Source organism: Gasterosteus aculeatus, chromosome 17 (assembly GCF_964276395.1).
Source record: "Gasterosteus aculeatus chromosome 17, fGasAcu3.hap1.1, whole genome shotgun sequence".
NCBI classification, from domain to species: Eukaryota; Metazoa; Chordata; class Actinopteri; order Perciformes; family Gasterosteidae; genus Gasterosteus; species Gasterosteus aculeatus.
Genome location: NC_135705.1, coordinates 15,640,272 through 15,655,462, shown reverse-complemented (window position 1 = coordinate 15,655,462; position 15,191 = coordinate 15,640,272). Strand labels below are relative to the sequence as shown.

At 39.2% G+C, this 15,191-nt stretch overlaps 1 protein-coding gene across 1 annotated transcript in view; it reads right to left on the bottom strand.

Annotated features, from left to right (window-relative positions):
• Positions 1-7,016: 7,016 nt before the first annotated feature.
• slc2a9l2 (solute carrier family 2 member 9, like 2) overlaps positions 7,017-15,191 on the bottom strand; it is a 78,265-nt gene continuing 70,090 nt past the window's right edge. Inside the window, exon 14 of the mRNA XM_078091560.1 lies at positions 7,017-7,064. Within this exon, the coding sequence (XP_077947686.1) occupies positions 7,032-7,064 (33 nt within the window). The 3' untranslated portion in view covers positions 7,017-7,031. The remainder of the gene's footprint in view (positions 7,065-15,191) is intronic.

Sequence of the window (15,191 nt, the reverse complement as noted above, 5' to 3'; positions counted from 1 at the left end):
GATTGGGTAATTTCTATCAAGTTTTGATCTACTGACAAACAACCCAACATTTCCTCATGGAATTTCATTAAATCCGAGGTAACGGAATTCTTCATTCTTTTTGAAGGACAAGGTAAAAATGGAATACTTTTTATAGGCCAAGCAAACAATCACATGTTAGTTTACCTCTTTGAAAATGTGGATTATTTTAAGTGAGAATATTCTTTGGGGAATTTAATAAATAAATGGCCATTCATTGTTTCTTTTTCTTTTGTCTGAACTTCTAATAATTGAAACTGGTCTCTAGAGTATAAAGATGTGCAATTCTTCAACCTCAATGTCAGAGAAAAAGATGGAATGTGTTGAAAGTCCTTGCAAAACCTCCAAGAATATCGTAAAGACAAAATGGTGCTGAATATATATAATTCATTCAGCTCTGCATCCAGGGTGTAAAGTAAATGGTACCAATTCTCAGAGAATCCCCTCTCCAGCAGGCCGTGTCATCCTTTGAATCAGGAGCGAGGGGGGGGGGGGGGGGGGGGCGCTGCGAGTGCAGGTGCTGTGTAACTGAATCTGTGATACTACGGTGAGCCGTTTTAACATTTAATTAGTTGAGGCAATAGCAATTGAAAGTTTCAAATATAGTTATAGATTTCCAAACTCACAAGCAATGCCCAGACCAAGGTAACAGAATAGGACTTGTACTTTTTTCAAATTCAATTTTGACTAGTCGTAACAAAATAATTGAATCCTGGAATTATAACGAAAGAATGCAATGCAATTGTAACCAGTAAGAATTATATTAGTCAGAGTACTGTACGGATATCAGAACTATCATTTCAATTATGGATAGATTCAAGTACAAATCCAAGATGAATGTGAGAATGTGGGAAGCTTTTTGGTTTGTTTATCTGAAATGGGAGACATACATACATATGTTACGATCCCCTTTCAACATGTGGACGTTTAATTGAGTTCAGTTGTTTTGTTATGCCATGTGCTCGGTGTTTGTTTTGGTCCTGCCTCCAGACACCTCCCATGGCCACAGCCCTGATTGGTGCACAGCTGCAGACAATCTGGCTCCTTCCCACCAGCAGCATCAACGCCCTGCAGACCTGGGTTGTCGGTCCGTATCGTCTTCTGCCTTGGTAGTCTTCACCAGCATTCAGTAAACTGCTTGTTTCCTGCTCAGGGACCAACTCGCTCTCCTCTCCCAGGGTCCAGCACTGGATCGAGCTGCCTGCCCTCCGGTGTCGAGCGACGGGACCTCACACCGTCGATTCGACCGCCTCCTTTGTCGGACAGCGGGCTCCACACATTTTCCGGTCTCCTGTGGTCAAGCTTTTGGGTCCCGTGACAGAATCCAGTGCCTCCCAGTAGCAAGCTAACAATGGAACTGGAAATGATTGGTTTGCCGCCCTTCGTAAAAAAAACTATTCATAATAACCAAGATGCTTTGATAGATCCTACCAGATTACAGTTTTTACAAACTGCTTACACACAAAATATTTTCATGTCACACGATTTTTGAAACCTCCGACTCAAAGTGCAAAACTACATGCCAAATCTTCAAAACCATAAGCTATTTCTCAGCCTTTGACTCAGTTTTCAATTGCATAAAACACTTTTTTCAAAACACACTACACACAATTCTCTACCTAAAACACTGCTTTAGTGGGCTTATAAATAGGGACAGCGTGGGGGTAATATAACCGTGTGTGCTGCCATCACTCAAAATGGGGTCCTCCATCACAATGCCGCACTGGGTCCATACAACACCGGTCATATACTCACTTTTCTGGATGAAATTCACACAATGCTTGTGGTTATATGGGACAATGTTAGTTTTCACCGGGCTGGTCTGGTCCAACACTGGTCTGACACCCATCCACAATGTGTAGTTTTGTACCTACCCCCATATTCACCTTTTCTAAATCCCATAGAGGAATTCTTCTCAGCCTGGCCCTGGAAAGCATATGATCACCAACCCTAAGCCGGCATGCCGCTTCTCCAGGCAATGGAGGACGCATGTGGGAACATAGAAGTTGTCTCTGTCCAAGGTTGGATACCATGCTAGGAGATACTTCCCTCGATGTTTGGCAAGAGAAAACGTATCTTGTGATGTGTGGACGAAGTATTGTGGCCAGACCCAGCTCGGAGAAGAGACGAAGCTTAGCACTGGGGACTGCACCCCCTCTCCCCCCCTGGACCGGGATCCTCGACCGGGATCCCAGACACAATTTACTGTATTCTACTGTAAAGAATATACTTTATAGTTTTGTTGTATGCTAATGTATACAACAGTAATGTTTGGCCTAATAATTATTTTCTGTTTCTACATAGTATTGGGGTTTCCGGTGTACTTGTACTTGTGTACCCCTGTCAGCACATCACTTTCACTGTAGAACATTGTATTGAAATGTAGATATAAGCCTATGATAGACCAAAGAGCTTTAGATTTAGAACAGCAGTGTTTACATGGTATATCCCAAAATGTATTATTATGAAAGAAGTGGTTGCCATTTGATGCAAATGCTTCATTTTGACATGTGTTTATGGCATTTTGAATGCAGTGTTGCATTTTGAAGGAGATGTGAGGCATTTTACATTTTGTGTGTGTGTTATGAGAATTGTGTGTAGAGTTTTGAAAAAGGAGACTTAGTTACGTGTGTAAGCAGTTGGTAAAAACTGTAAAGTGATATGGCGTGTCCAAAATCTGCAGTTAGTGATCTGCATTTGAGAACACAAGCAGTGGTTGAGTATATTAAAAAAGTATTTTTAAGTGGATGAATCTGCAGACTCCTGCCATTCCCATCAGTAACAAACTTTAGTGTTTTGGTTCACTCTACAAGCCTTTGCAGCACTCTCTTCTGTATAAAAGCTCCTACAACTCATTGCCCGTAACCTTCACAGCTAGCAGCGGACACACATGGGTAGTAATTAGCTAAGGAACGATTGAAGGCTGTAGACAGATCGTTCTATTAGGGGCTAATCAAAACACAGCCTAAACGAGAGTATCCAAATTAATGCCAATGTTGCTCATTGTCTGCTGGATTTATACATATGTATAACAGCTAATAAATAAACCATTAAATTTAAAAATGACAGTATTTTTCTGTAATGTTCAGCTTGTTAAGCACAATTTTGAGTTACTCATGCTTTGAGTATTTCTGTATTCTGTACTATTTTCACTATTACTTACTACTACATTTACTTGATAGCAACTTTTATATTAAGATTTTACACACACATATTAGATACGCTTTTAAAATACAATTGATTGTGGATGATTGAACCACACTAGTGAGTGACGCCGTACAATATGTTGAGTGTTCAGTTCCACTAAATAGGGATTTCTCATCTAGCCTAAAATATTCCACTTGAAAAACAGTGTGAGGCCCAAAGAGGTGCAACTCTGCAGTACTTCCCTCCCAACACCCCTTTTCCCCATTAATCATCTCTGATTCACGGTGTGACTGTAAAGATGGAAACCACAACACAACACATCTGCTTGAGGGTAACATAAGAGTTGAAAGCAAGAGAGAAGGAAAAATTGAAATATATAAAATGGAAATTAGATTTGAAAGAACCGTTCCGCTCTTGCGATACGGTTCATGTTTCTTCTCTGTGCCACTATACAGATTGCATGCGCGGCAGTGCAAAGAATTCCCTTGGAAAGGGGAGCTCTATATTACTTTGTCACAGCGTAGTGTTTCCATCGAGCTGCCAAGGGAATTTTATGTTATAAACGTGACAACGGGACATATAAAGGTGTAAATCCATCAATGGGAGTTGAAAGCAAATTCACTCCAAGAACACCAGAAACTATAAGTTTGAAGCAACTGATAAGTACATTTTTGTCAGATAATGTAGATTTTCAAGAGACAAAAATGACTGATGGACAATAAATAAGAGTGAGTTCCACAAACAAACACATGTAGACCTATTCTTAATAAATATTTGATTATACATGTTCATTTTCGTGAGGGTTGGTTCATATGACTGGTTTGTCGGGCCTTTTGAAACAAGGCTTTAGGGCTTCAACCTGCCCACCAAGGAATCGGCATATTCTCATGCAATACTCTGACATTTCCTTCTTGGACAAGCTTTAATCTTTGAAATCTCTCTTAAACAGAAGATTACGTTTCAATGTGACCCTGAAACTTCATGTTTTGATCAAGATCTTCTCATCCATGAAATAGGATTAAGTATTTTTCCCGATTAATTTTAGTAATAAGTGATAGTAGAATGTCTTTCTCCAGCAGGTACGCTTGAAAATCATGCTCACAGACACGCTGCCTTTTCAAAAAAATGTAGCTATTCTTTCTTTTTCAAGGCATTACCTTGACTTTTTTACCTTGACCGTGACCGTTTTTTTTTGTCTTCATCCCCCAGATATTCAAAGTTTATATTTTTTTACACGTCTCTGTAAATTTCATTAACTTTTTAAAGTCTTAGGTGATTTGATTCTTTCAATCCCTGTGGATTGTTTTGTCTTTGACAAAAAACAATATGTTACGCTTTGCAAGATTGATATTCTGTGGTTTGTTATCCACACTCTCCAATAACACGTAAACAAAGGCTCACAAACAAAGCTAAACCCTCTCAATCCAACAGTCAAGATCGATCAGTCGCTATGTCCTAACTCGTTTAAAAAACTCAAACTAAACTTGCCCCATTGTTAAAAGATTTGCTTGGAGATAATACGGGGAAATCATTAAGAGGATATAGGCCTATTACAATTTCTATTGCTGTAAACATTAATGTGCATCACGTACTTTGTTTCTTCTACAGAGTATTTGTGCCACACAGGTTTCCATGGATCATGGTTCCTGCCTCCTGCCGTGGCCCTGCTGACACCTGCTGCTGCTATCATTATCAATATTATTATTTTAAATATTAATCATATTACTATTACTGTCATCATAAACCCTTTCCCTCCCCACAGGCTTCCGTTGATGGTGGTTCTATCTGATGGTGGTGGTCCCTGCAGTGGTCCTGCCTGGCTTACCACTCGCAAGTTATTTGAATCATCTCTGTTATAGGAATTGAATGTATTGTACATCTTTTACATTGTTCATTCTGTACACACTCTGTTTGCAGTCTGTCCATCCCGGGAGAGGGATCCCTCCTCTGACGTTCTCCCTAAGGTTTCCTCCCTTTTTTCCCCATGGGAGGGTTTTTCCTGCGCTGATGTGAGGGTTTCGGGGCTCAGGATGTCGCATGTGCACAGACTGTAAAGCCCTCTGAGCGATTTGGGGCAATACAAAATAAAATTAATTGAATCGAGGATGTACGGCCGATTTGTTATCTGCTATGTAAACTGTTATTAGGAAAACGCTGTCCTCTACCGTCCTCTACCGCAACTCCCCATTTAACCTGACACAACACCATCCTCTCTGTGTTTGTGTGTGCAAGAGAGAGAGCTGCAATTTAATCGTGATGATGTGTGCACAGACACGTGTGTACATGTACCTTTGTGTAAAGCCTCCTGCAGCCTGTAATTTGATGAAGACTGACCCACTGTACAACATTAAGTAATGTTTTGATAACACAATCTGTTACACACAGTACACAATGTGTGTACTGTGTGTCCGGGACTAAGATCATAGTATCACTTTAGGATACTTTAGGACACTCACACAATAATAACCTCAAATGAAACAAGTCATATCAGTTTACTGTTTATGATTTCAAAATATTTTGTCTTAAAAGGTTAGTTATATTCTTTAGTAAATACCATTAGTTACTGCTATTTTTTTCTTTTATTGATACCGCTAACACATTTGTGCGATACGTATGGATCATGAAGGGATGAGCGGAGTGGAAGCGCACTGAAAGAGGGAGCCAGGTTCTGGCAAGAGTTTAAAACTGTCAAAACTTTGTATGTCATATAATGTGAACATACACATACATTGTTGTTGTAGAAGGAGTTGCATAATAATGCACCATAATACCACCATTATTTTTTTGTTTAGAGTCAAATACAAACATTGACACTAAGGTCCGTTCTTACAGAGCTACAGCAATGACACAGTTGGCTAGCTTTAGCATATATATCTCTAAATGTTATATACTTTTACATTTTTTATTAGGTAGGTGCAGTTTATGGCTAGACGTTGTATTCTTTGGATACGGTTTGTATCTGTATTGGATTGTTTTTCAGAGTGTGGTATTGCAATTTTTACTTGAGTAAATGATCTCGATACTCTCCACTGTTCCACATGTTTTGCGTTTGCGGTCTCTTGTTTTCTAAGTTTGAAAAGTGTAAGCTCAACCACTTCCTTTACTGTGGACGCTGCTTTTCATCCAATTTACTAAGTCACATCTACTGTTCGATGCTGCTTCTGTAAGGAAGATATTTTGATGAACACCTGGTTTTGAACATCACTGTTTTGTACAGTATGATGATTCAGCAGTGTAGACAACAAGGAATTTTAGCCTTGTCAGCACATTGAGAATACTATTTAGAAAACAGCAATCTTGCTCTTCTAATATGATGATTTCTTAGGGGAGGTTTGCTGAAAAAACGTTCATGTTTGACTAAACTAAACAATAGACAAAAACTGCATGGTCTTGCTAATCACACGAGTTAGCATTCATGAAATTATAACTGTGATGATTCAATATTCAGCTGTTCACTATTAACATGAATTCCTGTCAAACCTTGAGCCAACTCTCAATCACACAATGCAGTCTCAGATTTAAGGACGATATGTTTTTTGTCTTATATTGATATTTGTGATGTAACCACATGCAACATCCTGTTTGATGGCTTTGAAGTCTCTGTCTCATGCCGAATATGTGTAATCAAAGACCCAGAGAGGGACTGGTAAGTTCTGTCTCACTGACAAACAAGAGCCGAGAGATCTTGAGTACTCTGTCCGTGGCCGGTATCTCTGCATCCTGCAGCCTTACAGGTTTACTGGTATCCAACTGCGTGGGGACGCTCCACTCCAGTGACACTCGCACAAGCATTTCATTACCCAGATGTCCACTGCAAAGATGAACTGAAGTAGGTAAACTTGACCCACATAGTTGCCCAGGAGAGATCAGTCAACATCAAGGATACGTGGCAGAGTCATCTGGATGAGACAAGGAAGAGATAAGAAGCAAACAGACTAAAAGGAATGTACGATTTGAGTTGATATTGTGAGTTCAAAACTTCATCATCAGAATGATGGTTGACCTCCAACCGTGAAGAAAATTCTGAGAATGATTAAAGAAAGAAATATGGAAATATGAGTGTGTGTTTTAGCTACACATCTTTCTTTCTGCAGATCACACAGCGTCTTTATTTTTGGGCTGTGTATTGACAGCGGTAAGAGTTCCTTATCAGATGAAATGTCTGGAGGGGGAGTGAAGTGCCACATCAGTCAGACAATGTTGCCAGGACCTCACATTCAAATTAGAGCCACCAGGCAAAGGCAATACAAAGGCTCACAAACAAGTCATTCAATCCGAGGAAATGTTTCATTTTTATGCAGATCTCGGTTCACTTAGGTCATTTATTATTTATTTTTAAAGTTTTTATAGTGGTTCATTATAGGCTCACATATTTCAGTAGTGGAATTGGTGCTTTTGTAAAGTAAATAAATAAATCTTGTTTATTTTATATGCCCAGTATGATGGTTTGTTTGCATGAAAATACAGCTTCAGGACTGTCTTTCTCTGCAAGACAATTTCGAGAGTGAACAGTAACTCTAACATGAAAAACATCACATTTTCAGCATTGAAAATACATTCCTTCTCCTCAAAATGTTTTCTTTCAGAATTCCTTTTCTCCTTATCTGGACTTTAGTAAACACCTGGTGCTTCCAAACAGCAATTTTTCTCATCCATGCTTTGTTCCAAGGATTCACATTCTGCACGCTGTGTCCAGTTTATTCTATTTGATAATACTAAACTCATCTTCTGTCAGTTCTGTAAGTCCCCTAGAGCTCTACAAAGTTTAGGGGAGTGCTTTGGATTCGCTCCCTGTTAACTTCTGCCGGATCAAACTGTGAGAGTCTTTGTTCTGCTGTTCAGACAAAAATGACCAGCGCTTAGCTGCTGTTCTTTATAAAGAAAAATCTAGTTGCATAGTTCCCATACACTATAACTCCTTCCCTTTACTTTCAGCAGAAATAAAAATGAAGTGCAAGGCGTGCAGGAATGTTTTCCACAGCTAGTCAATCACTCCCGGGGGTAACTAATGCTTGCCAAACATTAACAAGGACACCATTTTGATGGTTCTACAAAAGTGTATACACATCGACCGAGCAGAGCATAAAAAAGAACGATGAAACTTGGGCAGGAAAACTGCACAAAACTTTGATTGACTGTTGTTGTTGTTTGCTGCCTCTCCACAGTAGTTGAGAACACAGAACACTTTTAGCTGTTTTTACACTGAGGGATCCTTCCTGCCGCACTGCATGATTGAAACAGAGCTGTGCAGGTCTCACCTATCCCTCTTTAATCTTGTTCCAAATCCCCTACATCACGCGTGGCTGAGAAGTGACCGTGTGCTCACCTTGACATTCATGCAATGCCTCTTGGACCGTAATGAAATATTAATATTCCTCCTATTCTGGAGAATTTCCAAATATCTGAATGGCAGGGAGAGCTGATTTATTTCTGCGCACTGTAGAGGTTTATGATATCAGTGGATTTCGGTGGTGACGCTTGGTATGCAGGAGTTTCTATTAATTATGCAAACAAATTGTAATTTTATCACTGCAGTTGAATTCAAATGACATCTGGCTCAGTGCTGAGGGTGGTTGAGGCGACGGGGGCGGCACTTAGTTATGGTGTTGCGAAAAACCACCCCAAAGCAACATAAATGAGAAGAGTGTGAATACATTTTGAATCACTACATCGATTGCAGCTGTTCTTTATTGGTCACTGCTTGAACCTGTGGCAGGAATCTGCATTGCAAATCTGGATGTCCAGTTTTTCCTTTTCATGGTGGAGGTCAAACTCATGCTGACTCAGCAGGGTCAAAACAGCACTTGGACACCCGGGCACATAATGATAGACATAAAAGATGTGTTTTAGGAAGAATTCTGCCCCAGGCATCGGCCCATCTTCTAATATGTAGTATAGATTATGTTATTTGTGTCTTTTTCAGCTTATCAGACTATTGTCAATAAGACTTTTTTTGCCATTCTTTTACCAGCAATGTATTTGTACATTGAGAATATTTTCCTTGGATTCACTGTTCGATTGTGGATTGTGTTGAATCATCGTGTGACTGTGACTGTGTGTGTGTGCGTGTGCCTGTGTAAAGCCACAGAGGGCGTTGTGTTTGTTGCTGGCCTTTTGTTTGGGCTTAATGCAGCAGCATACACTGCATTGTTCCAGCCTAAACACATAAATAAAGGGGCACAATATTAGTATGTAACAGAAAGGGATTAATAAATCAAGGGAGCAACAGAACAAAGAAATGAACAGGGTGGAAACAAGAGACCCAGCTAGTCATCTGTTTTCTACTGGCATGAAAAACCTGTTTTTGGTTTTGACTACAACAATGGATCTTTTGCTACTTAAACATCATTGTCTGGTTTGTTATCAATGGTATGGCCACCAGATTCATGCATACTATTAAAAAAAAAAAACCTAATGGTATTGCTTCCTTTGAAGTTCCCTCTGTCGTGTTCTAAGGCTTTGACTACTGATGCGAATTCCCCAAAGTTCCAGGGAACAAGGCAGCTTGAGTGAGAAAAAGCAGAACTAAGTTTAGCTTTGCTTTTATCAAGTTTTTTGTGTCGGTCGTACTTTTCCATATTTGTGTTAATGATACAATGAAAACCAAATTCAAGGAGTTAGTCTAAAAAGTGAAAGAACTTTAACTTAAAATGAAAAATAGAGTCATTGTTAATGACTATAATTATATAATTAAGTATTGTGTGCCAGCATAGAGATTTGTAGCGGAGCTACAATGAAGCAAATCCGTCCACACGCCGCTACATTTAGCTCTGTGTCTCTCCAGGCCCAGTAGATGGATCCTTAGGTGCTCTAATAGTTGTAGTTTGCCTGCTGGGTGTCAATCCTGTCAATGCCAATCTCTAAACAACTTGAAGAGCTTTTCCAGATAAAGATCTGATTGACAGTTGACTCCAGCATATTATTTTGGACAGACGGGGTACTTGTTTCAGAGAGAGAGAGAGAGAGAGAGAGACAGACAGAGAGGGTGAGATGTGCTCTCTCTGTCACATGAGCACTTATTTCTGAGCTATTATTTTAAATCATGCAACTGTGTTTTAGACGGACAGGTGGCTTTTAGGTATAACCTAGAAAACCATGGCCTAAATCCCTGGCTTATCATCCTCCAGAGCCTCATACACGCACACACTCACACACACAGACACACACGCACACATATGCACACACACGAATACACACACAAATGCACACACACACACACACACACACGCACGCGTTCACACAACAGCAAATGAACACAGCTCACAGGATGAAAAGGGGCATATATGATGCCTCTAGTGCAAGTTACCACATAAAAAACACCTCCCTGGTTACCACTTGATCTTAAAGGAAGCCGTGGCGTTGTTTTTCTCACTCCAACGCCAGGAAACGGGAGAGGTCAGGGAATTATGTGCTCTGAACATTTTGTCTGAGCGTACTGCATCAATGTGACAGCTCCTTTAGATGCTGGAGGCTAGTTTATGTTCCCTTTCTATCCGCTGAGACTTCCGCACGGTTTAGTTGAGCGCCTTTTCATAATTGTTGTTTCTTGTTTGTTGTGATAAAGACCCTGTCTGCCCTTTCTGTCAAGCTAACAAAATCCATTTTACACTGCAGAAGAGCCATTCAATTATTCATGGGTATCCTGATATTTTGTGTAGAGACTTGTTGTAGAATTTAAAAACAGCTTATAAGCTTGCACCTGCTCCCTAAACAACAAGGGCCTCTTACTCAATGAATTCATAACTGAAAATAATCTGGACTTTCTATGTTTAACCGAAACAAGGAAAACACGACTACTTTTCATTGAACCAAACCATTCCACTGTGCGTGGGCGAGGTAGTGAAATAGCCACAATTTCTCGCAAAGACATGTGTAGTACAAGTGCAATAACGCTCCCGGATCCCTCCTCATTTGAACATCTTGCTTTTGGTTCCAAACCCCTGGTTAATGCAGTCATCTACTGCCCCCGAAACCACGGCCCAACCCGTTGCCTCGGGTCCGCTAATGCTAACACCCTGAAGACCATCGGGACAAGCGCCGGACCTGGGACAACAGGTCCTTCTCTGCTGCTGCACCTCCCCTCTGGAACGTCCTCCCCATCCAAGTCCCCCAGGCTTCCACCGTATCATCATTCAAACAACTCGCTTTCAAATGCTAACCTCCACATGAGTCATTCTCCAGTTTTCTCCAGTTCTATTTTTTTTCTCATTTATTTCTATTTTTTGTGTGTTTCTTTCTATTTCTGTCAAGTTTCTCTTACTTTTCCTTGTCTGGTTTTGTTCTTGACTGTCATTGTAAAGCATCTTTGAATACCCAGAAAAGAGCAATACACAAGTATTATTATTATTATTATTATTAAAGTATTATTATTATTATTATTATAAGGAGCTTATTATTTTATGAGCCCTCTGTTGGGACTGGACCATCCACCTTCAGGCCAACGTTAGCGGCTTTGTGGCGTTCTTCGTTGGATTTGGGGAAGCTCATACTCATACAGCATCCAAAGAGGGTTATGTTACGTCATGAAAGAAAATCTTTATTTCTGATCTTTCTTTATTATCTTCACTAGGGAAATGAGCAAAAAAAAGTCTGTTTTGTTAACGGCTGTCTGAACGAATGAATCAAAAATCAAAATCAAAAAGAAAGCAAGATCAAAATTGGTTTTAGTGAAAAATCTGCCTTTTCATAATTGCAAGCTGCATGTGTGTCATGACTCTTGAGTGGAAACATTGACAGGCACAGCAAAAGTAATGATTGTGACGAAGGACACAAGAGTCACATCAATGTTCATCCGTTGAGACCTTGTGATCTGATCATTATGCTGCTCCAGTCCTTCATTCAGTGTTTTCCTTTCATTTGTCTGAAGCTGCAGCCATTGAGCTCAACTGCTTTGAAAAAAATTCTTATCCATTCATACATCCATACAAGATAAATGCAATGCTTTTGCCTATATTTCGGACTATTTCAAAGTACAAAATGAAAAAAAAAATTGATTTGAAATATATCTATATTAATGCTTTCCTTTAAGGTTGTTTTTTTTCAGAATGTTAACACCCCATTTATAGTTTCCAGAAATTACTTGATTTCTGCATGCTTTCCCAAAATGTCCAGCTTGGGTTTGTTTTCTCCCTGAGAACTAAATAAAATTCTATCATTTCATAATTCATAAGCACCTTTCTAAAAAAAATCTGTTATTTCATTATTGATAATAATAAAATAATCTCCATTAGGTATTATATCTTACCCTAAAACGATGGCTTGTTTTTCTGAACATCCAGATTTCACACCAAACTCCTGGCAGCTGATATTTTGCATCCCTTATCAGGCCATTGAGCAACAGATATCTTTCCGGCCTTCGGGCACCAATCGTTTGCCATCGTTGCAAGTTCTACCCGACTGAAACGTTTTCCTTTGCTCTGTGCTCAGGATACTAAATCGAGGTCAAGGTGCATGACTTCAAAGTGTAAAACTTCAAACAGCTTCTATCTCAGGTATCGCTCTGCCGTGGGACTGATATGAGCTCTCAGTGAGACAGAGAGAGGTGTGAGAGTGAGTGGGCTGCAGGACTTCCTAAGGGAGGCAAACCTGTTTTTCACTCAGAGTAAAAAATGTAACTTTAAATTTCGGCTCTTATTGAAGGCACCTCACACGGCCGGCGTCACTGTTTTCCTCTTTGTACATAAATGAATCCTATTTTATTATGCTTTTATTGAGAAGGCAAAAGTTCTGTTTAAACTCCAACTTCTTTTTTTAACCACATTTAACTCAGGTAAATTATCAGCCATTACATGATGCAAACGCCCTTGTAGCATCACGCTGACTTATATTTCATTTTTTTCAAAAGTATCGTATTTTTCAAAATAGAATTCATAACTACAGAATAATTTCTTCAACCTAGTCTTCTGGCCTGTTTACAGACACCCTATAATAACAAAAAATCACGTTAACTGAAGGATATCTGAACGGGCATTCATTATTGTTTAATGTAGGATAACGTTCAAATCAGCCCTCTGCTGGATATATTTTAAGCAGCTTTTTTTTCTCGGACAGCACAAAGTGGCTTATTTTGGGATTTATTTCAACAAGATAACTTACAAAAGAATGTGAATGACGTGGAATCATATGATTTGTTATCTGCTGTCAGGCTTATTATAGCTGAACCCCTATTTTATTGTCCTTTTCTCAACTGGAGTGAATTGCAATGCATCATTCCCAACTAAAAAAAAGGTTGATTGTCTTTTTCTTTCCATTCTCTCCTACATTGTTAGCTGCAGAGCTCTAACTGGCTGTCAGTCATCCTTTGCCAAAGTCAATTCTGGGTACCTCAAGCAATGTAACCTCAGAGATTGTTTCTTTCATCGCATATTTACTTGTATTAAGAGTAAATGGAAGACTAAAGACAAACTGGGCTTTTTAAAATGATCTCATTGATTGCATTCATTTGTTACCACGCTCATCTTGTGGGAGTTTATGTTGCACTCTTATCAGTGGTTGGTGATTTAATGAGTAAAACGGTTCTAATCCAGTGTTTCCTATTTTAGGTCCCCCTGGTCTCTCCCTATATATATATATATATATATATATATATATATATATATATAGGGAGAGAGAGAGAGAGATAACCTCAACACTGCAGTGCACAATCAGGTTATTTATATTTTAACTGAGATGTCACCTAAGTATAAATATTTAGATGTCCATAAATATAATTTTAAAAATACCATAAATTATTGTTTTACAGGTTTTTTCATCTGTTCGTCAATTGCAACTTTCTGATAAATTTGTTGGATGACTAAAAAATAAAAAGCAAGCCAAACAGAAACAGATTTACAGCTATCTATATCCATGGATTGCTCAATCCTGGGCAGACGCTTTACAATCCCAGACTGGCTACAATCAAGACCCTCAAGAGCAGGAGTGAATCGACTTTCCTTCCCGAGCACTTGAGCAGCCCTTATCATAAACATTACGCCCTAAAAGTTGTAAAATGCTTGAAAGAGCAGAGGGAATTTGGATTGGAGTCTTTATAATTGAGGGAAAGGAAACATCTTTTTTGATGATTAAACAGTGTCTTTCCTCTTGAGCTGATATTATATTTGATTCCATTCTGCAGTTCACTGCGAAGAAATGTGTAAATACTGCTAACTGTAATTTTGAACAAAGCTATACAGTCCATGTTTTATTCATCCCCGCTACAGACTCTCAAGACACCTTCCAGAAAAAGATTTCCTCTTATAAAATATAAAAAAACAACATTGTTTACCTGGAGAGCTCCTGCGGAGATAAGAAGATTTGTGTTTTTTTTTTTACTGCTCTATTCTCTCTTAATGAGCTGTTTACAATGAAAATTCATATCGGCGTCAGTAAAGTGTAGAGCAGGTTTGTCCAGGTTTTAAAGAACTTTTAAAGAATTTTCAGAGGCAAAACAATCCCAGGGAGCGCTCTAGAGCTGCATTCATCTGAGGTTAAAAGAATGGATATTTCTCTTCAAAGCTCGGCAGGGACCATTGGGGCAGAATTCACTTTAAGAAAGTCTGCAGCAGAGTACGAAACACTATCCATCACCATTAAATGCACAACACTTTATACAACATTTAAAACAGCCGGATCCATAAAGGTGTCGTTTATGTTAAAGAGGTGTGCAGCGCCTATGGTGATCCCTCTGGAGACACCGTGAGTCATTTCAAAATATACTTTTCCATTTTTTTAAATGCTTACTGTAGCAGTGCAGCGTTGAACCCCTCCACAGAGTATTTGTAAAATTAAACAGAATTTTCCGTAAATTCGCCAATAATAACTGCCATTTACCGCTATAAACAAAATTTCCTACCAGACCAAGCAAGGCTGTAGCAGCAAAGCCCCTGAAGTAGCTGCTGTAGGTGAGGAAAGCATGCTTTCATGAAACACAATCAAAAACTGGTAGTGTTGTCCTTGCCTTGAAAGGAACCCTGGCAGCCAATTGATTAAAGTTATATATAAGTTATATACTACCACCAAACAACCACGAAGAGGTTTGTAAAGCTTAT